At 40.3% G+C, this 27,086-nt stretch overlaps 1 protein-coding gene across 2 annotated transcripts in view; it reads left to right on the top strand.

Moving 5' to 3' along the window:
* The first annotated feature begins 1,385 nt into the window (after positions 1 to 1,385).
* LOC139799275 (BMP/retinoic acid-inducible neural-specific protein 3) overlaps positions 1,386 to 27,086 on the top strand; it is a 191,464-nt gene continuing 165,763 nt past the window's right edge. Inside the window, exons 1-2 of one of the 2 annotated variants that reach the window (XM_071751096.1) lie at positions 1,386 to 2,155; positions 19,289 to 19,574. In XM_071751096.1, the coding sequence (XP_071607197.1) occupies positions 19,339 to 19,574 (236 nt within the window). In that variant the 5' untranslated portion in view covers positions 1,386 to 2,155; positions 19,289 to 19,338. Of the gene's footprint in view, positions 2,156 to 5,247; positions 5,430 to 19,288; positions 19,575 to 27,086 lie in introns of those variants that run through there. The other variant, XM_071751097.1, reaches the window with a different exon arrangement.

Below are 27,086 nucleotides of genomic sequence, written 5' to 3'. Positions count from 1 at the left end.
ATCAGATCACTCCCCCAGGTCTTTAATGTAAAAATGATTAAGCATGCTGACAGGAACAAATCAACATGATGCCAGAGGAATCTTGGGTTTCTGCAGTTGCCAAACCTCTCCCAAAAGAATCTGGAAACATGAAAATGCCAGACTGGCAAGTGTACACTAATGCTTTGAGAGATAATTGAGAGAAGACTTTCTTGATCAAAAAGCTCAACAGAAATTACATTCTCTTTTGAAGACCACATGTAGCACAATGCACAAGTGCTGGTGTTAATACAGGTGGTCACTCCATATCGTCCAATATATACATCCCATCACATCATCTATATGGTCACTGTGCTTACTGAGCCCGGGAAGTGTGGTGTGAACACATCCTGGCTACCTTATTCCTATGCAGGGATGCCAAAGCTTCTCGTTGACCTGCAGGCTGCTTTCTGAAGCGAACTGGCTTTCAGTTTACTAATAGCAGACCGTCAGCCGAAATATACATAGGGAAATATGTTTTTATTAGCCACAAACCAGCGTATCTGCTTGCAGCACACATGTAGGAGAGGGCCTGGGGGAGGGAGGACGGGAACCAAGCCCCATAAATGATGGAGCTGCTTCCCCCTCCCACACACACCTTGAAATTCAGCACACACTCTGGAACCACTATGCGAGGAAAAGGGAGATTTTTCCACCGAGGTAGCTCGTGATTTCCATACAGAGAGCCTAGGAGCGCCGGGGAAGCGGGGGAAGGGGGGGATATATGAAAGGGAGATGCTTCGCTTACCCAGGGCAGGGAGGGGGGCACGGATGCTTAGCAGGAACATTTCTGTCCATCCCTCTCCCCACACCCTGCCAATGTTTATCGCCGCGATGTTCATCGCCTCCGAACCGCCGCTTCCCGCGCCAGGGCTACGCCACCGCCTCTCCCTGTCGGGGGGCACGGGGAGAGGGCCCCAGCTGGGACGGGGAGACTGGGGCGGCCACAGCCGGGGGGGGAAGCGGGAGGGCAGGCGCCGGGGAGGCGAACGGCTCCGCGAAAACTGTCTGCGGAAAAAAAAAAAAAAAAAAAAAAAAAAAAAAGGATCTGAAACAAAGGCTTGGCCGAGGGCAGGGGGAGAGGCTGGGAGCAGGGCTCCTCTTACCCGGTCGATACCGCCGCTCTGTCTCCCTGGGTTGCGGGCGGAGGAGGAGGAGGAGCGGCTGCCGCGCCGCCCAGCAGCCGGCCCGGGGCGGGGGCATCCTTCCCTCCGCACTCGCCCCGCAGTCCCGGGTCGCGCCGTGCCTTAGCCGTGCCGCATGCCCCGGCCACGCTATTTGCCACCAGCCGTGCCGCTCCCATCCTGCCCGTGCCCCCTATCCAGCTGTGCCCTCGACTACCGATCGTGCCTCCCTCCCCTCCTCCAATCCCCCCGGCCCGCGCAGTTCCTCCCGGCGAAGCTGCGAAGCCCTGCCCGGGCTCCCAGCGCCCCTACGCACCGGAGCCCCCCCTCCCTCCCCCCTCCCTTTCCCGCCCTCGTCCTTCCCCGAGAGAGGTTGGCGAAGTCCTGCAGATCCCGACCGACGTGGCCGGTGCCCTCTCCCCAGCGTCCCAGTCCCCCGGCCCCTCTATGCCGCAGCTGGCAGGGTGAGAACACCCTCTCGCCCCTCTCCGGACCGCCTCGTCTCGCTACAGCCTCCCGCTTCTCGGTGTGGTCTTGTCTTTGCTCCGCCCGGCTTGGCAAAACCCCTCTCCTCCTGCCCGCCGCAGAGATTCCACAATTTGTTATTTTTTGCCTTGAGGATCACCATCACCACCAAAAAAAACCCACCCCAGCCCCGACAAATCCTATCCTTCCTCACAACTCTTACTATTTGGATTCCCTTCCCTCACTCCTCCTCCTCGCTTCCCTCCCCCCCTCCTCCTCCTTTCCCAGATCCCCCCCGCTTTATCCCCCCACCCCTTCCTTTGGGTCTTGAGCCTCTCTCTTCCCTACACACACACGCAGAGGCACGCACGGGGTGAACGGTTTGTTGGTACTTGCTGCTGTGCCACACAGAACTGCTGCTGCTGGTTCCCAAAGTCCCACCACCATGCAAAACCGTCCTCTAGCTTGAAGCCGAAAATCATGGACTATATGCTTGGAGTCGGGATGCATTTTGCTCACAGCCCCTTCGCTTCCTGCGATTTCACCCGGTGAGTAGGTTTTATTTCACGTTCAGATTGATTGCTTTCGACAACAATAAGGACCCTTAAAAAAAAAAAAAAAAAAAAAAAAGGAAAATAAAAACAACGTCTCAAATTACCTCGCCTTGCTTCTGAACCTGTCAGTAGCCTGGCTGGCTCCACTTTCTGAACTCGAAGAAATCACGAAGAACCGAACCCTGGTTGTCCGCATCCATTCCGCCGGTAGCCACCGCTCTCGGCACTAAGTTGCAGCCAGCACCGCAGTCCCTCTCGCGGGGTCTTTGCCATTCCGCTGCTTATGCATCACGTTTTATTAATGTTTTCATCAGGCACTGTACCTGCTACATTCTCTACTTTAACGCTTGCAGATAGCGACGCTTGCATGGATGCTGGAGGGGGTCAGAACTTCTCCCCGTTTGGGAAGATGCATAGAAATCAGTGGGAGTGAAGGGGATCGTGAGGGTGTCTCAAGGAGTGTCTGGGAGTCTGCGGGGGGAGATGAGGTGGAGAAGTTATTTTCTCTTTCTGATCCCCTGAAGAAGGTAGGGTTGGATTGGGGGTGGGGGAGTGTTCTTCAGAAGGCATAGGAAAGGATTTCCAGACCTAATTAAACGTGTCCTGCCGGTTGTGCTGGCGGGTGTCAGGGTGCCCAGGCTGGCTGCGGGGGGAGTGGGGCCGGGCTGCAGCCCCCCTGCCCGCTGCTTCCTGCTTTTGACCTCGCGCCCTTCCCGCATTCCTGACTCCCATCTTACTTCTTGGTTTTATTTATTACAATCTTCGGGAATACCTGTATTTGTGCATGATAGGTGCGAGGCGTCGTCTTCACAAAACGTCCACTCTCACGCTTACATCTACCTGCGAGTTTTGAACTGTAGAATGTCTTTTGCTGAAAGTAGGGGCTTTTTTACTTTGAAAGAAAAATAGAGAAGAGGACCGAGGACTTTTTGTTAAAAAAGAAAGGACAAGCGCCTTCAGGGTGAGATTCGTGGCTAATATATCCAGTATTTCTGTCTCTAATTAGCGGCAGAGATCCACCCACGTTCCATAGCAGAAGGTAGGGAGGGAACATGTTACTTCTCACGGGGAGGTATTGACTGGGCTCCATTTAACTCTTGTCATTTGGTGTGCAGAGTGTGTGTGTGCAGTCGTGTCTCCAAAGCAGTATATACAGAGATCACAAGGAAGGTGCTAAAAGGCTTGCGAGCAGGTGGAGATGCCAGTGAGAAATACATGAGATCCGAAATTATTGCCTGCTGGAAAGCAGAGGACAGAAAGGATCAGTGCTTCCTCTCACCCTCGCCTCACTCCAGCCCCCCACCCCGAATTGCTGGCTGGTGTCGGGAGAGAGAAAAAGCCCTTCAAGTGTGGGATTCAAAATTCATCCTTCTTCCATCTCCTCTCTTCTCCCAGCAGCTCAACCCCCCCATATTTACTTCTCTCCTTATAGCCAAGCTCCTCCAGCAGGTGTTCCCATTCCCCTCATTGCCGACCTGCCCTCAGAGCGCCAGCCGGGCTTCTTCTCCTCCTGCCCTGGGGCCCCCTTCTCCCAAGACCGGTTTGATTCACCAAATCTTAGCCCTTTCCCCTTTATTACCTGCCTCTGGCACTGCTGCTTGGGATCCTCCGGTCGCAGGCTGCTCAGGAAAGTTTCCGTGCAGTCATACCCCCTTCCCTTCCTAGGTATAGGGTAGAGGATTACCCAGGTAAGTGCGCTTTAAAGCTATACCTGATATATGTATATAGTTATTTTTTTCCTAAACCTTGGGGGAAAAGAACCCCAGGAAACCCTGAGGAATTAACTCGCTATGGGAATAGCTCACACCATGACCATTGCCTTGCAGTGCTTAGTTAAATGATAGCACTCTGGAGAAGAGATTTATGTGCCCATCAGCAGAATATTTCCCAGGTTTAAGAGCACTCTATATTCCCTCTGTGCCGACAGGGTTAGGAGATGGTAGGACAAGGGATGAGGGCAGCAGTGTTGTTCAGATCACAGTCTCTGTGATGGATGGCAGTAAACCGGTGCCTGGTCAGTAAAACCGACACAGGTCGGACCGGATGGCGTTTCCCTCAGCAGAGACGAAAAGGGACACAGCAAACCCTTCGCCTACAAGCATCAAATAAATCGATGTAATTAATGTAGGCTTACTGGGCGATTGCAACAAGCGAGCGTGAGGTATGCTTGAGAGACAAGATTCCCATTAGCCTTGATGGTTCATTTCCAGCATTCAGCACTTCCCGACCAGAGGATACCCTCTGCTCACATTGGGCTGGATGACTCAGAAAAAAACGGGAATAGCAGGCGGCAGCCTGGCGCTTTTTGTTTTGCTTTGGTTGATTCTTTTGCTTTTTTGTACAAAAGACTGGTAGTGTGTAAATACTTACAAGCCCTGCGGGCCATTCCCTAGCAAATGGTCCCGAACAACTCCCTTCTCTTCATTTCAGTGTCCAGGCTCCCCGCTTGTCTGCTCTGGAATCTCTGTCAAGGATTACCTCCACCTCCCGTGCTATCTTCATCTCCCCTGTAGCCATGTGGCTTTGGGACTCCCTTTTGCCCGGGGGTTAATTTCCCAATTTTGAATACTGTCAGTGGCAGGGAAGAGGGTCTGACAGAGGAAAGACCTTTAAAGGTTCATGTCACTGCCCAGACTGCCTGGTCACCCCCTGGGCTTCACCCTACTCCTTTCCCACAAGTTGTACGTGTCCGCCAGGGGAGGCACCGCGGGTAGGGAGGACGGGAGAAGCGGGGTGGGAGGGAGGAGGGTAGTTTTGGGGTAAGATTGGGGTGCCGGGCAGAATGCCAGCAGCAGGAGAGGCTCGGGTGGGGCCAGCTCCCGGCTTCCGGACGCCCCCCCCCCCCCGGCCTCTCCTCAGCCTCAAGGGGGGGGGTGATCCTGCTGTTCCCTTTGCCCCTTTTTGCCCTGTGTGCGGGGAGGAGGAAGAGGACCCAGCCCCAGGAGAGCGGGATCTGCCCCCCTGCAGCCCCGGGCTCCGCCGTCTGGCGGTGCGGCTGGGGAGCGGAAGGGAGACCGGGGGTTGAAGGGTTAACGCAGGGTGCGGGGAGCTCCGGGCGTGAGCCCTGAGTGCGCCTCGGAGATGCAGCAGCCAATCCTGGGCTGCAGGAGCATGAACCATACGTAGTTGTAGCATGGTGTAAAACACGAGGTAAAGAAAATAGGGTGTAAGCTGTCACAGCAGACTGGAAGAGCAGGAGAGCTGCTTTTTTTTTTTTGGGCTGCATTTTCCGTGCTGCTTACTTAGAGACCATCGTGCATTTTAAAAGGTAAGGCTTTGTTAGCTGTATCGTGGCTCGGTTCCGAATTCAAGTGTGTTTTCTGTGTGCCGTTCATTAAGTGTTTAATTGTGTAGTGCAGAACAGGAAGTGAGCGAGGTTCGGGTGTGATTTACTGTCAGGGAATTTTTTTGAAAGACTGCATCAGTTTCAAGTTGCAATAATTTCTTCTAGGGATTAAGCAAGGCTATGCAAATGAAGTAAATTAATAACCGGTAGAAAACCGTGTGTGATAAGTGAAGGGTGTTCTGTTGTAGCAGCAAAATCAGTTGTGCATCCATACCAAATGAAGGCCAATGGGAGATAGACCTAATTCACAGACACATATCTGACAAGGAAGTCTGAGAGAAGAAATCAAAATAACTTCTCTCCCAGAAAAACCCTCATCTAACTTCATTTAAATATGGCATTACAAGAGAACACTATAAAAAGTGAGGTCAAAACCTTGTAGAGTCTGTATTTTCAAAGAAAAGTGACTCTGACACACTAGGTATACAGAGATAAAGCCAGTGGCCCGACTTACATTTGCAAGATACAACTTCAGAAGAGAAATCCATTTAGATATCAGACTTTACAGGCTGCTGTCAATGCCCAACTCCAACCGTACCAGGAATTACTCATTTTAAAGGGGTGGTCTATCAATTTTACTGTAAGACCTAGCTTTGAGAATAGAGACATTTGACTTGTATCTCTTATTTCTATAGTATCTAAGCATAGCAACAGAACTGTAGTCTTAGATGCTGTTGCAGTGATATCTAATTGTCAGAGTTCTGTAAAAGAAATACCTACAAATTCTGGCCTTCAACTATTTTTTTTCTCTCTAAATCTTGTAAATAATTTAAGTGGGAGAGAAAAAAAAATTTGCTATATTTTCAGTAAGTTGATCCACCTCCACTGAGAGCTAAGCTCCCCGACAGACGCTGAGTTCACCAGAGTTGCTGTGTTTGGGGTGCTTCTTCATAAAATACTGAAACACTGTGAGTGAAAATGTAACTAGGAAACGTGAAAACAAGCAGCTGAAATCAGGAATGTTTTACAGATCTTGCTGCAGAAGGCAACATTTGTACAACAAGCCAACAAACCAACTTGAGGATCTTCCAGTGATGTAATCACCTCATCTCATCCTTTCCCATTTTTTCTACTACTGTCTGAATTCTGTTGTGGAGAATTAATTACAGAGTCTGCTCACTGTTTACACCAATATGAAAAGTTTTTTCTTTGGTGACATAGATTGCAGTGACTTTACACTCCTCTTAGTCCCAGTCAGAGACAATGATTTATGGGAGCAAAATATTTTTACTTTTGAATTAATTTGAAATTGAGTATTCACATCTTATTATGACAAGTCTAAGAAATTTCTTGCATGAGATGCAATACTAATAAACAAAGTAAGCTCTTTTTAACAGTAAGCTTGCCTCTTCAGCAATTTTTGGAAATCTAAACGGAAAAGTGGAAAATTTACCTAAATTTTTGGTTAGAAGAAAAAGGTAGTGATGGGAAGCATTAGACGGTACTTTCTGGAAACATTAAATGTTTTCTAGCTGTCATGTATGCCTAGTACAGACCTTTCTTATTCCTCCCAAAGCTCAGTCTCCTCAAAATTAGAAGTAGGCATTAATTATTTTTTTTTTGTCCCCTGAAACATAAGTAATCTCCAATGGAAGCAAAATCATCAGAAATGCATTCTGACAAATAGAGACAAAATGCTCTTTCAGAAAGGTTGCATTTAAGAAAACCTGTCCTCTTGGACTGCTGCAGGTAGTAACTTACAGCTAGTCATGTTATGGGGAAAAGTTATCTTACTGTTCTTTTTGATCTCATCCTATACCTTCACAAAAGAGAGCATTTTTAAAAAGAAATTTGTGGCCACATTCTCTTTGTAGAATTGTTTTCCATTTGTTCAATATGTTTGCTGTTCAATGAGGACCTGATCTTGCACAATTAAAGGGGAACAGAGGATTGCTATTAACTTCACTGAAAGCAAGATCAATTTCCAAGATAATACTTTGGAGCCAAAATGAAATTCAGATTTAGAAAAAAAAGAGCTGAGATTCATGAAGTTAAATGCTGCACACTGAGCAGTGTCAGGCTTTGCATATCTTGAGTCAAATATAATTAAAATACTAAAGAACTGAATAATAATAATATAATAATATCATTCAGCTGGTTTAGCTCTCAGTATTCTGTCCTCATTGATGCATCAACATTTTTCTGTATAACGTTGAGGAACATTTAAAGAGATCCATTTTCCGGAGTGTCCCATTGAGCTGCAGGCATTTAGTTCCTTGTGACTCAAGTCATCATCCTGCTGAAAACTGTAATGTGAATAATTTGGTCTCCTTACTCTGAAATTAATTGTGAATAGGAACCGCAGTAAGTTTGCACACAGAAACATAGTTTGCATATACATATGCATACATAGATATAAATATGTGTGATTTAAACTACACATACCCACCCATTCATCCCTCCACACACATGGTGTGTATAATTATTCTTTTGCCCTGGCTCACACCATGTGATTATTTAGCACAGTCTTTTCCCATTAAAAGTCTCCACTTGCTCCATGTGCCATAAAATGATGTGCTGACAAGAGGAAAGAAGGACACTCTGCCATGTCAAAGCTTTTCATGTTTAACTAATGAGCCTCTCACAAGAGCCACAGATTTTCTTCCACCTTCAAAAGAAGATTGGCCAAGCAATATATACTGTTAGCCAAAATAAGACTATTAAACTGGTGGTTTCTCTTCTAATGAGGTGAGATCCTAAGGCTCGTCAGTGAGATACCTTTGCTGTAGCAGTCACATTAATGGTGATTAGAAAATTCTGCTAATTTGCAGTAACACCTTCTCTGCCACATCTACCAGCACTTGATTAATGAGAAAAGGGGTTTCTAAGGTATTTATTATACATTGTCAAGTAAAGGACTTAAATCTAGGGAATCAGAGGACTAGTCTTTACCTTTAATCTCATATTATTCATAACTACCGAGAACTCTGTAGAGCTAATTTAGCTCTTTCAGTACTTAAATATCTGTTGGAAATAACAAAAGAACATGGTTAACTGAACATGGATGACCAGTCTGAAGTCAAATGGGATTATTAAAATCCATTATAAATCAGGTTTTTTGTTTTTTTCTTTGTCTATTTGAAATATCTATTTCTAAGGAGTTTTAGCATCGCTGGTGATAAAAAATGGTGTTGTGGATTGAGGTGGCAGCCCACGAGTATATTTTTAATTAGCTATTTTTCACCTAAAACATTATTGATCCCTATTAATCAGCAGTTTGGAGGAGAAACAGAACAAGTATTTATTACAACAAATTTTATCTTGAATAATTGTTCGTTTTGTGTTTAATGTACAGCCTTAAAAGCTAGAATTGCTAAATTTTGAACATGAAGTTTTACATACATGTAGTTTATATGTGTACTTGAGCATCTTCACAGTGATTGTATCAGCATTTGTCTTTACTTACAAGAAGGGTTTAAAACAGTGCAAGCAGAATGTCAGCATCCAGCCTTCTGTTCTTTCATCCTGAACTGCTGGCTGCTCTACAGGGCAGAGCTGGTACCCACCTCTTTTCCTTGAGAATGTGTAGATGCTCAGCACTTCTTGGATTAATCCCCTTATTCCTTAGTTGTCTACCAGCATTTCTAGTGAAGATGCTTTTCTTGTAAATAAAATGTTTATGTAAAGCATCAATATTTATGCAAGTGGAGACCCATCCTGATGCCAGCCTTTTGGTTGTGGAGAATATGAATGGTCATTTGGTGATGCTCTCTTTTTTAGTCACTGCTTCTGTGGGATGTGGATCTACTCAATGGTTACACAAATATCAGCTTTCAAAATGTACTAAGCAGCCTTTAAGCTACCGATAGCATACGAATATTAGACTGATTCACTTTATTTGAAGACACACTAGTGGCTCTTTGTGAAAGGTGCTCTTATTTATGAAACAGCTTCATTTCTTTGTCCTTGTTTGTCTTGACAAAGTCTAGAACATTTTCTTTTTCTCAGTCTTTCAGGAGAAAAAAAATTGTAAGGTGTAATAAAGAACCCATGTTCCTCATACCTAGAGAGACTGCAGTGATCTGTAATCTCTAACAGACCATGTCTCTTATTCTGCTCTGAAAAGATACTAGCTGAAAGCTTAAAGATTTTCAGTATTAACTTAGCGCTTCTCTACTAAATTAGGATGTGTTTCTTAATGCACTACAACAAGAAATAGTGATAATTTTGTACTAATGTGGTTTTAGACTATCACGTAGCTAAATTAGAACGCTTGGAATATTGTAATTTGTGATGAGAAACTAAAGCCCAAACTTTCTCTCCTTGTACCATGATGTGGTTTAAAGATATCTTTTAGCAGACAAACTTCTTTTTCTCCCCAGTTTTGCAATTTTTTCAAGGAAGCTTTTGTGTTCTGTTTATATGAGATAGGAGACTGCCCAGTACACATGACATAATTATTACTTATACAATCAAGCGCTGTGTGTTATCCATCCTGATGTGCAATTAGGTCCAGACTGGCTTGAATCTTTGCTCAGTCAGCCATAAAGTCCCTACTTGCACTTTAAAAAATTAATAGCTATAATATGAACATTTTAGAGGTCTGGCTACTGCCCATATACTGGTTACAAGATGAGAATGTTGTGGCAAAGGGACCTATGAAAAGTCGTGCAACAGTTTGCAGTAGGATGGGATTTAGACCCATGGTCTCTTGAATTCTCTATTAGTCCTGGCTAGGGAGCTTGCACAACAGGTTACAAGCTGTTTCTAGCATGAGGACAGTGGTGGTGTAAGTTTATTTCTTTTTCTGCTAGCATAAATAGGTTGAAGCTTGAGGATCTGAAAGGAGTTTTAACTACTCATTTACACCAGCTGAAAACCAGCTCCACCATCTGTAAAATCAGCTGTAAAATGTGCCGTGAACTCTGGAGCACTTTTTTCCTGAAAGACGTAATAGAAGAACAAAACAAAAAACATTACCATTCTGTTAGATATCCATGTTAATAAATAAAATATGTATGTAAAAAATGCAGTGAAAGAAAAATGTCATGGCATTAGATCTTTATGGAGATTATTTCTAACTACTGGTCTAATCTGAAACCACTCATTTTCATATGGAATATAAAATCAGGAGGAGTGCAAATCCTTGATCAGGTATCACATAGCTAAGATTACAGGATCCTGCCTGAGCCAGAGCTCCTAAACTGAGAAGTTTTTTTTTGTGATAACATTTTGAAACATTAACAAGATTATGGATTAGATTAGATAACATCTGAAAGGATGGAAATACATGAAGCTAGGCTGTTAACTGGACTTTGTAAATATGCCTTCATTACAATCAATAGGGTTTTTATTTCCTCTTTGTCCCTTTTCTTAAGATCAGATAACAGCTATGCACCATTATTTTTTTCTCAGTTGTTATACAAACAATATTAGCACTTCAAGAGCTTTAAAGGAACTTGTATATTTGGCTGAGACTGACAATTCTCTCCATCCTGTTCTGAACATTTGTTACAGAATCTCCAGGAACAGAAATTTTAAGTAGAAGCAAAAAATAGTCAACATTAGTAGAATGAACATTTTTCATTTTTCTTTTATGACATTTTTCTCATTCAACAATTTGAAAGTACTCTATAGACACTAATTATTCAAGCTTCACAATCCCCTTCTTTCCTGTTCTTATGAACAGAAACTATAATTAAAGAAGGTTAAGGGACTTGTTAATAGTTATACAGTAAAATCAGAGCTATACTTCAGGGCAACTCTGCTCCAAGTACTCTCCTTTCTCTGTAAGGTGAATCTTCTTCAGCTCAACAATCTGTTGGTGAGCAGAGTTTTCTCCCACCCTGTATCATTTTAGCTGGATACAAGTCCTTCTGCACTAGAGAATAATCAGTTGTATTTGGATTGGTTTTCAGGTGTGAAATCCTAGAACTAAAGCCTTAGTGTACAACCTGTAAATAGCTGCTTCCTCCCATTTTAGATGTCAACAACTCAGACAGCATTTTAAAACTAGTAAAAGGGTGAAACTAAAATCGTAAGAGCTGTTTGTTACTTTGATGTGGTTTACTGAAAACAGCCAACTTATATGAGTCTTAGTATGTGCATGGTTTTCATAGCCATCTGATAAATAGCTGATAAATTGGGTCAGAAAAATGAGGACTAACAATTATGGGTGAAAAAGAGATCTACTACTAGAAATAGTACTTTACAGTAATAATTTAACATTAATTTTAGGACATGCTTTTTGCAAATCTTAAAGATCTTAATTGCCATTAGAACACATCCAAAGAGGTTATTGTAGCAGAGAATATTGAACATTTTTAAGTGCTAAGTTTCTAAATAATTCCAGCAAGCTGGAATGCAAGTTTCTAAATATCTGTATCCCATTAGGGTTTTCTGCAAAAACAAATGCTCCAGTATGCAAAATTTTATGTCTCAGTGATACATGTCAAGCTGTACCTGAGCAAATGCTGGACCAGAACTCCCTGGTGCTATTATAATGCTGTTATATTTCTTTTCCTGTTTTACAGATCTCAAACTTATTCAAAAGAGAGCTTGTTCTGTTTCCATTCTCTTTTCATGCCATCATATGTTTTAGCTGAAAATTTTTCCATAATTTGGGATAATTCTGAGTATAACTTGTGCAGTGGAAAAGTGGCTTAAAACTAAAATGTCATTCACAGTTCTACATGGAAAGGGTTTTTTTTTATGTGGAATAGCCCATGTGCACTGGTGGACCTGGAAAGGTAAAGATTTACTCCACTATGAACTCCTGTGATTACTAAGTACAGTCATACAGCCTGGAGCAGTTTAAAAAGTCTCTTAGCAGTAGGTTTCAGTGTGGGTTTATGGTATCCTGGATGTCAGTCAGCTGAAACACAGCACTTGCTCAGGGTCCTGCTTAAGCCACTTAAATTAACTTAATTTTAGCATTTCGTGTGACTGATGTATGGTATCTGCCAAGGACTTAGGTGCTAGCCCCCACTTAAAGATGAAGAACTGAGACACATGAAGACTGGTTGGATTTCTCTCTCTCTGTTATGCACCTACACTATTCATGTCTGAGGCACCATAGCCCATGTGTTCTACTTTTAGGCAGCCAAGGAGCTGAGCTGTGGCACAGTCTCCTCCAGGCAAGGAGGGTGCTGAGGCAGGAAGCCCAAGTGCAGGCAGTCACACCAGAACCACCCAGACAGGGACTGAATGTTCAGGAGCCCCTGGAGAGTCCATAAAGAGTGAGCGGAGGCTCCATGTGGGACCGGTCAGGGTCACTGATGCCTTTTTGGGCACCCAGATGCCTTACAGCTAATTTCTTCCCCTCATTATTCTCCTTGTAGGAACGTACTCACTCATTAAGGTAGAAATCCTGAAATTGCAATTTGGGGATGCTGCCCTATGTCATCAGCTAAAACACATAAGGATCCGTTTGCACAGGAGGATGAACTTCGATTAGAAGATTGAAAGAGCGCCTGAGGGAATTTATACATCGTGATCTGAGCAGCAAAGGAAAAAAAAATTAGGTCTTTTACAAATACCAGGCATTAAAATCATCACCTCAGTACAGCTGACAGCCAGCACTTACCCCAAGAGCTGAGGGGACCAGTACAATCTATACTGGGACACCCCAGGCAACATGTGGGTACATCCAATTAAAAACTCCCAGGCACTTGAAGGAAATAAATTCTTCAGGGACAGAGCAAACAGCAGGCACATTTTGTGGGCAATAGCTGTAACCTGTAGCAAGCAGCTCTCACATTTCAGACTGACATGATGGCTGCAGAGGTCGGGTTGACATTTGCTCTCTCTTTCTGTGGGTGCTGCTCTACTCCTTTGAATGCTGGGATGGGGAAAAAAAAATCTTGTTTTTCTCCATTTCATCTTTTGGTATTGTAGTTAGAGGAGTCTTGTCCTTGTCCTACACAGAAAAGAGAGAAGAAAACTGAAAATTCCAGTGGATGAAGGTTTATTTAAACAAAGAAAAGGTGTTCCCTTAGGGTATATGTAGTTAAAGCTGATACCAAGACCTGATACAAGGGCCCCACTTATTTTTAAGCATGGAATATAAATCTCACCAGAGGATGTCAGATGTAGAATTATTTTCTCCTTCCATATTTGCCAATATATCTGCTTGTGAGTCTCTGCTGAGGACTTAGTGTAGCAGAGTAAGACAGAACAAGTTGGTTCAATTCTCATATAGCTTTCACACTACAACTTTCACCAACCTCCTATCCCTCCTCTGGACACTCTCTAGTAGCTCTGTATCTTTTTTGTACTGTGGCACCCAAAACTACACACGGTGCTCAAGAAATTTTTTTTCTGTGGGTTTGGGAATCTTCCTTTGGAGAACAGTACCAATGTGGTAAATGAGAGCAGAGAATGAGAGAGCAGAGAATTAAAAGAACATGAGATGCTCTCCTGATCTGCTACGCTCTCTTCCTCTGCAGCTGACACTGATTGCAGCACTGTCTGCTCTTTTCTTCCTCAGCAAATCATCAGCTTCATGGCTGTTTCATTTACACTGGGCTGTATGAAAAGTTCAAGGACAGGTGCCTTCCCAGATTTCATTCATGTGAAAAAGGTTGTGTCATAATCAGGGAATTATTTTTTTCCCAAAAAACAGAGTTCTTAAGTGGAGGTCACGTAGTGCTTCACAAAGGTGGACAGAATGATCATTACACTTCAGATGAGGAAGTGAAAGTAAAGAGATACAAAATTATAAACCTAGGGTTTTAGAGAAGATAAGAGAAATATCTGAGGCTCAGACTATTGCTTTATTCTTTATGTAAAATTTCTTTCCATTTTCCGGTGTCAAAATACCTTTGAAAAAAGTGGTCCTGACTTATCTTGCCTTCTCCAAACTTCACTGCTTTCTATCCAACTGTAGGGATTAAAATGTTGCTTCTTTCCATTGGTTCAAAGTTGAAGTCAGTGTTAGCTTCCTGATAATTTTGTGGAATAGAAAATAGAAATTTTACCTCATTCCTGTTTTCCTTGATGTGCACTCCAAAAGAAATACCAAGTGTACCTTGTTATACATGGTGCTGCACTTCATCAAAAGTAGTAACTTTGAAATCCCTTTGAATTCCCAACTTTCAGGTTAATGGAGAGATGGAGTATCCAAAACCATATAAATGATAAAATCATCTTACTGAAATGTAATTACATAGAAAAAGATTTGGTTGTATTCTCCCCATCAGTTCTTGGATTTTAATTTTGTTTGTTTATTTTTTAAAGGGGTATATATTAAGTATTATTTTGATTAGTTCAAAGAAGAACAGTCTTTGTGTTTTGCATAAAAATGCACCATCTTAGAGACATTAAGGTTTGTAACACTTGAGAAGAGATGAACATAGTGTTTTCTGATATGTTGCTTATTACTTTCCCTTGAAAAGACATGTCTGATAATAGAAATCTTAAATTTTTTTTTGTCATTGTGGGAAGTTAAAACCAGGAGAATCCCATTTCAGCACAGAGGATTCTCATCCTTCCGTGGAGAGTTGGCACATTTCAGCATTTTCAGGGAATTCTAGCAAGCATAAAAAGCAACTTCAGAGAAGTTCTGGTTTTCTGCATTTCTTCTGTCGAGGAGATCTCTGTGAGGATCAAAGAGGGAATGACAGGGGCAAGGCTGCATTCATTTCTGTGGTGCTGACAGAGATAGGAAGAGCTTTGTCCCATGTACATCAGAGGAGAGGGCATCTCAAAACAAGGCCACAACACCTCTCAGACTTGCATAATAGACAGAAATATTGGGAAAAAGCCCAGCATACTCTGATCTTATTAAAAATATGTGTACATTTAGTGTACACTTATTTTAGTTTGATTCTTGAGAACCACAGGTGTAGATGTGGTCCAGAAGAGCTACTGGTGATGCCTAACATCAGCTTTATTGTCTCTTGCATAAAAAGTTACTACAGCTTAAACCAGCAGGCAAGGATCTACAGGAAGTTTTATACTATTTCCATTTTTTGAAGGATTAAAACTTAGGGATTTTCTTTTCTTTGAACATTGCTGGCCACACTTCTGGGTTGGCACTATGTTATTCTGTGTATATTTGTATGCATGATTTATCAGTTTGTGTTCTGTAAGCAAAAGAGCTCAACCCACAAAACAAGCAGACACTTCAGTTAGTACTATTTTAGGTACAATAACTTAGTATGTTCATAAACTACTCATATATACAATTTCTACTATTAAAGACCCTATTTACATGAAAAAAGAAGACTGAATTTCGTGGGGTTTGTCCTGCAATAGGATGATAACAAAAAGGCTGCATCCTTCCTGTAGTGATCACAACTGAAGCTTGATGAAATTGGTCCCAGTGGCTACAATGTTTTGTATTTGGCACTACTGTGTTCTCACATGATGTAAATTCATGGCTTTTAGCAGTCTTAAGCACCCTTTATGTGTTCATGAATACTATGTCTTGGCTGTGGTATTTCCAGAAGATGCTGAGTGAAGTCCACTCTTCATTAACACCAGTGAGGAGACAAGAGTTCCCTAACAAAGAAGAATTAAGCCCATTATGCTTCTTGAACTCAATCTAACCTCAGATATTAGAAGGAGGACTGAAAATTTATTAGCATTTGCAAGCAGTAGCTGGGTGAAACCATGGGGATAACAAAAAGTAATTGTGCTGAGCACCTATACCTGATAATTGTCCTCTAAGTTAGCACTTAAAAGAAGCAGCATGTTGACAGGATGGTTTTATTTGAAATGTCTCTCTACCAAGTGCCTTTTCCACTTTAAAACCCATGATCTCTTTTGCTTAACAAATACTCAGTTGTTTTTCACTTCTCACATACCATCCTAAAAGCAGAAGGTACTCTATCACAAATTTAATTCAGATTGTTCCTCCAAGGAGTTACTGTAACTACAACTTCTGTATGTTCCACATGACTATAACAGTCTTTGAGTAATGTTTGCAGGGTACTTGCATTCATTAGAGAATTTGAGTATTCAAAATTTTTAATTTTTTCACACTGAAAATTCCTTAGGCTGGAGTTTTAAAATTATTTTAAAATCAGAATGACATATTTAAATTCCTTTAACTGCTTAAAAATATCTTAGGCTTGGTCTTTTCATGCTTCAGTTCCCTGTTTGTCAAATTGAGGTGAAAATTTATTTTCAAGGATTTTATGAGAATTTATGCTACGGAAACTATTCTGCAATGTCTGGACAACACAGACAAGTGGATAAGTTAGAAATGCACACATTATATTACTGTCTTAGAGAACTAACTGTTTATTTATAATAATATATTTATAATATATATTTGTACTCTTTTGGAAAATGCCTCCATATATCTTTAAAACAAAGAGATTATAGAGAACACAGGTTCTCTACAGGTGTTTTGCTGATGGTTAATATATGACATCCCATGGGGTGTACACAGAGGCAAGTGTACAGCAGGGTTTTTTCTCATTTTAGTAAGATGCTATATATACCAAGTAATTCATTTTCTAATCCTAATATTACCATTTTAAATTCAAAAGGGATTCAATTAGTCACCATCACAGTTTAATGGCCTGAAACACTTTAGTGTTAATAAGTACTTGAAAAAGTAAACTCCTCTTGTAATTTAAACCATTACATGATTTTTTTTTTTTTCAATAGAAAAGATAATTCAGGAAACATGGAACCTTATGTCTTAACTAGCAATTTAATAACAGCAGTAGGTATGAAAATTAAAATTCTCATTATGCCCTTTGTATCTTCATATAATGCAAAGAAATTATGCCCAGGATATTCCTAGTCTGTTAAAAGGATGATGGAGGGCAGTGAATGTGCTGTGCAATATATTTATCCCTGAGACGTGGGAAAAAAAAGTGGTAAAAGTAAATGTGGATTTTCACTGTGTTGTGATTTAAAAGAAGGTCTGGCCTGTTGGGAAGTGACTGACATGTCTGCTACATTCACACTGAGATAACTTGGATCAGGAAATGACAACTAAATGACCATCATGGCTTTTATGGGCCAGGAGTGCTGTCTGGTTTTTTTTAAGTTTTGCTTCAGATCTGTGCATGTTTTTTCATACGATGTCCTGAAGGTTACACAACCTCCCATGCATGAACTTTGACCTGTGAAAGAAAATGAAGCCCCAGTTGGGGGAGAATACACTGGAACTTCATACACTATACACAGATCTTGAAAGCTTTTTGCATGGAAGTGATTGCTCGAGGGTATGAATAAAGTGAGGGAGCTCTTTGCTGTAGACTGCAAGAATCTAATTTTGAAAGGATTTATAACATTAATGCAATCTGTGTGTTATGATCATAAACCACTGTGTGGTTGTAATAATTTATGATTACAACTCAGTGCTCTGGAATATCTGAATAGAGTCTTTTTTCAGTGCAATTACTTACGCATTTATTGTTTCCAGAATCAGGTCCAAATCATGTTGAAAATTATATTTTTGCATAAGAAAACAATAAACATTGACTATTTCTCTGATTGTATAGACAGATTATTATGTTATCACACTGCAGACTCCCATTGCTTCCCATGAACTTCTATGCTTTTCTGGAGGCAGAAAACTTCCTGCAGCAGATATGTTTATTATCTTACAAAAAGCTTCAGAATATTAATTTCTAGAATATATGCACAGAGTATATTTATTCACCCACAGCATTTCCATTATAATGGATGGGTGGTACTGAATATGAAGTTAAAGAACTGTTATTGGAAATATCCTTCATTTAAGGTTCACTTACAAATTAAATTACTGATGGTCAAGAAAAATTTCCCACATAGTAATAAAAATCATATCAAATGTAAAAATGTCATGAGTGCTGTTTTGAGTGGATGTGAATTAAAAACTGCTTTTGTCTACATATCTTCAGCTAGAAAAATGAAAGCTGTCATATTAATATATTTTAATTATTTCTGTCCTGTTTTACCTTACACTGAAAACTAGATCTGACTGTTTCTATATATTTAGGAGCCTACATGACTTTCATAATTTCAGTATTTCTGAGAACTTCATGCTCTTGCATAGATGTTTTCTCAAAATCTCAGCAGGATATAGAATTATTATTCCATTTCACAGGTGTGGGACTGAGGTACAGATAGAAACTGTGGCTTGTCTTCACTGAGTTCCAACAAAAAGTTATGCTTAATACTGGATTTTCGATTGGGCAGCCAAAAAATTGTTTAGGCTTAATTTAAATAGTGATCCAGGGCTGACCCACTGGGTTGGAGTGAATTGGACTGCAGGTCAAGTGATGCTCTTTGGGATACTCAAAATTAGAACATCTGGAACTTGGAACTCATCACTATGGGAAGCTCCAGTGCTATTGATCACTGCAGTCACTCTTTGCCCAGCTATCCTAGCTTGAACAGGATAACATGGATGTGTTAACTAAGTTTATAGTGAAGACAAGCCATTAAGTTATTTTTCCCAGAACAAAAAAATACAAGAAAGCAATCTGGGTCTTCTCATGCATTTTCTGTCCATTATCTGAACTGCAACATTATGCATAGACATTGCTGAATGCATTTGTACTGATGTTACCAGGCAATAATTCTTGCATTGCATATTTTTCATTAATGCCTAGCATTATTGGAAAAAAACCTCTAACAATTCCTCCCCAGACAATTTGTGAAGGTTTCCCTTCAACATAAATATTATCACTGATGATGTTAATGAAGACATTAGTTTCACAGCATTTGAAGTCCTGAAACATTCCACTATTAACTAGTCTAGTGGGGTTTATGCTAATGTAAAATGTAATAAAGTAGAGGCCACTATCTCTTTAAGCTGAAAGAAAGGAAACTTGTTTCTACTTCCAAGGGATGCCTAGTGTGTGCTTATCTAATTGACTGTGTATTTTGTCTAGGTGTTGAGGGAAAGCTAAGAGAATGAAGGCTCTAAGTCCCCAGTGGAAGCATGATATGGCGATGCAGTGCTGGTGCTGAATTGTTCTCTCTGATGGCTCTATGGGAGTGGATAGCACTGAGTCTTCATTGCTGGGTTTTAGCAGTTGCTGCTGTTTCGGATCAGCATGCCACAAGCCCCTTCGACTGGCTCCTGTCTGATAAGGGACCCTTCCATCGCTCACAGGAATACACTGATTTTGTGGACAGAAGTCGACAGGGATTTAGCACAAGATACAAGATTTACAGGTATGAAGCAAAGGGAAAGCAATTTCAGAGATTATCATCCTTGGAAGCTGTAAATTTTCAACAGGGGTTTCCTTAAGGGAAAGTTTCAGATGTGGGAACAAATCCGTAGACACTAAATGAATTGCTGAATTATATTCAAAGCCGTTTATGCATTGTGTACTATGGGAATGCCTGTTTGTGTTGTTTCTGTTTTGTTTGAAGAACTTTTGTTAACTGATTATATTGCTTTGGAAAATGTTGTTTTTTACTTCTACCCTAGTGACATACTCAAAATGTCCTTAAGTGTTCAGATACCATCTTTGCTTGCAGAGGGTTGACATGGAACACTTTGATCATGCATCAAGATCCAGTTCAATTGCTTTCAGTGTGGCTCAAGACATAAGTTGAGACTTTCAGAGTGAAACTGTGGCTCTGCAGATCCCACTGCCAAATTGCAGACTTTGTTGTACGTATCAGGACATTTCAAAAGTGACTCAAAAAGTTTCATGTTAGTTCATGCCTGTGTCTTGAGATGCAGTTTTCTCATCCCCGAGGGACTGGGAGGTAAGAGTCACTGGGAGTTTTAAATGAAGTTTCAGGTGTTTAGTCCATCAGAACACTCAGCATTAGGCTGACCCAATTCAGAGTGAATGGGGGAAAAAGAAGAAGCAGGGGACACTTCAAAAGTGTGACTTCCTTGCTACAGAATTGCTTTCATGATATTTTTGAATATCATGAAAAAATATATACAAAAATAAAATATATACAAACTGGCAAGTTTGTAGCTTGCCAGTTCTCAATCTTTTGAGACAACACTGATGAAATATCTTCTTAGTCATTTGCAAGAGACGTAACTGAGTAACACTGAATAGATGTATTGGGGACATGGAAATGAAAAAGAGGGTTCAGGTTAACAATAGTGACCTGATGGCAAATGGAAAGAAGGAGAGAAATGAGGGAGCATGAGAGATGCTGAGAAAATAGATCTACAAGCAGAGACTTTTTCACATCATCTTGTTCTAGATCCCTCCTGGCTGAGAGAAAAGGGTGGCAGCAGGGCAATACAGGACAGATTTTTAACTTTCCTAATACAGAATCACAGAATCATCCAGGTTGGAAAGGACCTCTGAGATCATCAAGTCCAACCCTTAATCCTCTCTCCAACCTATAAACACAGGCCACTTTGGTATGGAAGCACACACCCTTAAGCAGTTTGTGTCCATTTCATACCTATTTTAAACTATTATTCCTCAATATTATCCAAATCTTTAGAAGCAGATAACAGTGATTTTGAATATACTATACTTCACTTCAGTGTCCAGTGGCAAAACTGTTGTAAAGATTTTAAGGAACTTGTTTGATTTTCCTTTCCTAACTACATGCAGTAGAGGGCACTCTGTTGCAGATCAACTTTGCACTGGGCTGCTTTGCCATATACAGAGAAATTAAAAGCATTTTGAAAATAAAGTGTGATTTGGAAATATGCTTGATGAAGTGGCTTGTCTTAACGGAACAGAATGGCCCAATATTTACTGCATTTTAAAAGCCAGCTGTCAAGACCAATAATGTAAAGCCAATAATGCAGGGACTGAGGCAGCATATTTTATTCCTATTATTCTGTATTAGTCAACACTGAACCAAAATTATCTTGCTAAAAACATGAAAGATGGAACTGTATTTCATTTCAGCTCTTTCAATCAGGTCTTTGAGAATTTTTCTCCTCTTTGCCGTCATTACAGAAACATTGTTAAGTTTTATAGATCTGTAATCATATCTCTTAGTATTTATTTGGGTTTGTGCATAGGTTTCAATTGACTTTAATTTACACACCCCCCCAGAAAGTGCTTGTGTTTATTTCCATTGCCAGCCTATTCCCTTCAAGAAATGAGCCAGGAAGTCAAAAGAGCCACAAGCTACCTGAGTCAAAAGCATTTTTTGATTTAGGCCTCGAAACACAAACCTTATTGAGAAGTTTCCTTGTAAAATATGGTCCCATTAGTAAGCAGTGCAGAACATAGTGACCTTGTTATGAACCACACATTGTAAATTTAATCCCTGTTGCTTTTCTATGAGCCTTCCCAGGCTAAAGCATCTGGAGTATAATTGGTCTGTTCATTCTCTCACCTACCTTACCTAATGAAACAATCCTTCAGGGACACAGGGACACAGTCCTGATTCAAATGGAGAGGTAAGAGGAAAGCACAGGGTTGTATTGACTCAGCTAAGTCATATTAAAAAAAAAGGAAAGGTGCAACTGAACAATATGCACAGGTCACACCTGATATTTTAAGAATAAAGGAGAAGGAGAGTTATCTCCCTTCATTTTAATATCCATTCCAGGCCAGTATCCTTTGGGCTGAGGAAGAGAGAAATGTATAGGGTGAGACATTCCAGCACCTTGTGTCCCATTTTGAATCCTTTCTGGTAGGATGTTTGTAGCACAAGGAGGTCAGACAGAAAATGCTTGGGGACATTTTTTTTTTTTTCCCAATGGCACAAATACGGGAAGTAGCTGCAGACTACCTAAGCAGATGCCTTTTTTTTGTGGGAGGAGTTGGCTTCAAAAGAACTGATAGGACTGATGGGACTGTGACAGGTAGCTGCTTTCTTTCCATGTCTCCATACCTATGACATTCAAGCCATACACAGAAGATGACCCATTGGACCTCTACCAAAACCTATCAAATGCTACTAGCTCAAGGTGACCAACCTAACATCAGGGCTAGGTGTTTATAAATAACAGGAATTAAATGGTCACAATAAAAATAACATAAAACCAGCAGTCACTTGCACACATTGCATGTAGTATTTAAAAAAAATATGTTGGAGGACATTTCAGCAGCAGGTTACTGTATGGTTTTTGGGGTTTTTTTTTTTTGTTCGTTTGTTTGGTTTTGTTTTTTGTTTTGTTTTGTTTCCTAACAACAGCACAATTATGCATCAAGTACAATAGCATTTTGATTCCCACTATTTTTTCCTCTCTTTTGACACCCTCAGGAGAGCAATGATGAAGGAAAAAAATCCAACAACCTCAAATAGGTTACTAACTTCCCTATTTTTTTTTATTTTTTTTTTTTTTAATTTCAAAATAACATTCCCAATTATAATCAAGACCATGTTAAAAAGCAGAGAATACATGTTATTCTGGGTTTGGTTAAACTGGATAATGCTTATTTGTGTTAATACTGAAGTGCCTGGGATGGAGGCCTTTATCCTGCACTGGGATCAAGGTCACATACTACAGGCCCATGAAATATACAGTTACTAAAATCAATAGAATAGGACAGAGAACTGGAAAAGCAGGTATTAAAGGGAACAACAAAGAATGTTATAATGAAGATTACTTGGAACTTGATGGAAACGTTGTCATTATTCCTCAGCTACCGAGTAAACCAATTTTTTTTAACCATTTTTTTTAATTTTAGAAGATTTTAATGTTTAGTGTTCCATATACATATATGCCAGTTGCTTTAATTATGTAACATGTTTGCTTTCACAATAGATGAAGCTTTTAGACTAAAAAACTTAAGAAAAAGTGATCACTGTATAGACTGTGCTAGCATTTCTATTTCCCCCCTAACTTTTTGGATGCCAGTGAGGCAAAAAGCAACTGCTTTGTATCCACACTCCCTGTTCATTATAAATAAGTGCTCATCTGACAATGAATATGTTATAAATTGTAAAGAAGAAGCCACATGTTGGCACTGTGGTGGATGCTTACTAACTGAGCCTACCTTCAGATGTGGGACCTTAACCATCTGATGTTTTCTAAAGATAAAAATTACACTTTGCCTTGTCTTCCCATCCAGCCTTCAGAGCATAAAACAACCACATGATAAAAACAACTGATGGAAAATTGCGGGAGCACAGCAGAAATAAAATCTACCCTCAGCTGTATTTTAATTTATCCATTAAAAGTCAGTTTGGACCATGGGCAAACCAGTGATTCTGTAGTGTGCTTAGCTCCCCAGGGAGGGTCCTTTCAACAAGACAGGATAGAGTTGAAAGAGACAACAATATATACAATAAAGTTTTAACCATGTATTGCAGAGCTAAGTAACTGCAGCTGATGTTAGGTTTTTATCGAAGTTGGGAGCAGTGGGCTGGTTTTGTTGGTTGTCTGGCAGTATGGTATTCCCTATAATTCTTGGAAGGAAATTTCCAGTTGCAGGAAATTTAATAATTGCCACAGGTTTTGGTGCCATTTATTGCCACTGGGTTACAAAAGGAAATGCCAGGAAAGCACGTGTATGGCTGCTGAAAACCTCTACATTAGTGGGAATTTTTATGGAAGGTAGCTCCTGTAGATAATATCAGTAAGTCTTTTTGGCAAGAAAAATAGAATTTATAGTTTGTTATTTATTACACAATGGGAGTACTGTGCCTCTTATGTAAATCAGATACTCCGACGAAGGAATTTAAATCCAAACAGAATGAGATGAGAGGTTACCAGGATGGAAAGAGTGATTGTGAAATTATGCAAAGAACCCACATTGTATCAGAAGAGGTAATTTCTACACAGATACGGAAGTATTCATGCTGTCAAATCAGGTCCTGAAGGAATCTCCTCAGGGACATTGTGTAGTTTTTGTTCAAACAAAATGATTTAAAATCTGAAACAGATGTGAAAAATCAGAAGGAAGAGTCTAGCTTTTTCTTGTAAGGTGGAAATGTCTGGCACATTTAGGAAAAAAAAAACCAAACCAAACCCAAAACCAACCGAACCCCCCTGCCCTCGAAAAAAACCAAACAAAACCAACCAAACAAAAAAACCCACAACCCGACAACAGAAAAAAATGAAGCTGAGAGACAATACAATTCCTGCCAATATACATATTGTAAAGTGAGATGAACTATTTAAACCAAAAACCATTGCTATCATAAAACCAAATTGCTATAAATGAGCTATGAATAAATTGAGGCTGGCTAGTTAGAAAAGTTTTCTAATCATTACACTAAAATAGTTCTGGGGCATATTAGGTTACAGAACCTTACCAATCCCATGAATAGTGGGAAAGGGTTATAAAATGTGGTGCTTACGGTGCTGGATTAGGTTTCAGTAAATATTAAAGTCTCTTTGAGGTAAGTGATCCTAACAAGTATGGAATACTAGTCTGCAAAAAAAAAAAAATAAAAAATGAGAACCTCCTAGGGAACTGAGTATCACAGTATTCATTGGCTAAAAGTGTTCCTTTAGAAGTAATTTTTAAAGGGATTGTGTTTGTTCATGAACAACTGAAAAATTAAATGGATTAGAAAATAATGCTACATAAGATTTTTTTTTTTTTAGGACTTAGGACTTAGCTATTTGTGTATGTTCTCAATCCTTGGGTAATCCTTGGGTGACTGAATCTATGGCATATAGTGAGCAAGACTGAAGACCATAGTAGAACACCCTCTAAAATGTTTTAACATTCTTGTGTGAAGTTCAACATTCAAGTCAATTGTGTATTTTATTCCTTATTAACATATTTTAGCCCACAGCCCTCATCAGGCTTTATCACACATGCATACTCCTGACAGATAATGTTAATAAAAAACCTGAAGGGTTCTGTTGGGGATGTACATGTCAACTTGTCTTGAGTTGCAATTTTCATTCTCATGTACAGCATGGAACGACATTTCCTGTGTTCTTCCTGAAGTTGCTCTGAATTTATGGTTTAGGAATTTTAAGTGACAGAATAGCAAAATGTCAACAATTTGTTTCAGTACAAATGTTTAGTAAAATGGAGGGCTGAAAAGAGATCTCTGTCATCATCTCTTTCAAAACTGTGGAAATGATGCTGTGACATTTTTTGGTGCTCTATTTCATGTACATTTGATTACACTCTAGAGACCACCATCACTGACAGATTTTTTGGAAGGGCTCATTTGCAACTGGAAGCATCAGAGCTGATTTTTTTTTTTTTCTTTTTAAATATAAGTCTGTTTCTTCGGAAGATAAGACAGGAGTTTATTTCTCAGCCATGGAATTTGGTTTCCTTAACACAAAATACCACGTACAAACCCCACAAACTAGTGACAGAATAACAGAAAAAGGGTATGGCAAAGAGAGAAATAATGCAAATAATGTAGAAGTTGAGGGGAAAAATGGTCTGTAGTCAGTAACTGTAACTAATGGGTGACAGTGAGGTAGCTTTCAATAGGTAGCTTAGCAAACTGGTTATCCATGGCCTTCAACTCTTCAGAACCTTTGCTTCCTTGGGCATCAAATTGCATGCATAGTGTCAGTGCACCAAAGAACAAACAAGTTTTATCTTCCACAAATGCCTTATCAGTAGGGAATAAATAGAAAGAACAGTTCTGTTTGCCTTTTCCAGAAATTCACTGTATCAGTAAATTGCTTTTGGCCTGTATTGTAATTGGTCAGGTTGCTTTAGGGAATTTCCCATTCAGCTTGGTGGATAAAAGGTACAGTAATTGGATGGATCATCATTCTCAGACTGTTTACCAAGGGCTAGAATACTGAATGCACAAAGTAATAATTTTAAATCCAGCAGCTCATAGGCTGGGAACAGAGAAGAGCAGCTCAAAGAGAGATTGTGTTGATAGATTTCCACTGAAAAATTAGTTTTTTGTAGTCCATTACTCTGGCCTCATTATTGCAGGCAGCATAGGTATGCAGAACAAAAATATGCTGATTTTAGTCTTGTGGAATCAAACAGCAATGGTTCCCTTCAGTGGAATAATAGTTTAATAAAATAAAATAAAAAAATCTGGATTGAAGAATATCAGTGAGTTTCATTACTGATTGTGATATACATTTATACATTAACAGCCTCTATTTATCTAGGTAGCTGGGCATAACGAGGACATGACACAAGTTAAATAACTGTCTTTGGTGAAACTGGTTGAATAATTATATACCTGAACAGAACAAAAGCTTTAAATGACATTTCAGGGTCTAGCAATAACTGGACTATGTTCTCCAGAATAATCTAATTTTCAGCCCTTTGATTCAAATGCAAATTTCATTCATAGGAAAACATATTTGTTTAATCTTTAGGGCCTAGACACATACCAGGTAGCTATGCTTTAAAATTTGCAATTCCTATTATAAAAAAATATATCCATTTCTTGGTCTATTGAGCCAGGGTGTTCTCTGGAAAGTACATACTTGTGAAAAAGTGAAAAAAAAAAAAAAGGAACAGATCATTGAAAGTGAGAAGCTATGTATACATGATAGAAAGATTGAACAAGTATTTTCAAATTAATTATAACCTGAGCCTGGTTTAGTTTACCAGTAATCTCCAGGGGCTGACAAGTTTATAGGATGGATGTTCACATAGGGGAAGGAATCTGTCACTATGTTTTTATGACATCCTCACCTGTGCTACCTCCAATGGCACTGGAAGCCTAAGGCGCCCCTCAGATGGATACCAGAGAGGTGGGAAATGCCAAAGGTGTGGGAAATGAGGACTGGACACCTTTTTTAGGTCTGTCTCCACAATCCAGGTTATGCAGGAGGTCTACCCCAGGTAAGAGCATCTCCAAGTGCAGTGATAAAACAACTTGAGCTCTTGTAGAGAGTTA

This window comes from Heliangelus exortis, chromosome 8 (genome assembly GCF_036169615.1).
Source record: "Heliangelus exortis chromosome 8, bHelExo1.hap1, whole genome shotgun sequence".
Lineage (NCBI taxonomy): Eukaryota > Metazoa > Chordata > Aves > Apodiformes > Trochilidae > Heliangelus > Heliangelus exortis.
This window is presented reverse-complemented; position numbering and strand designations above follow the sequence as displayed.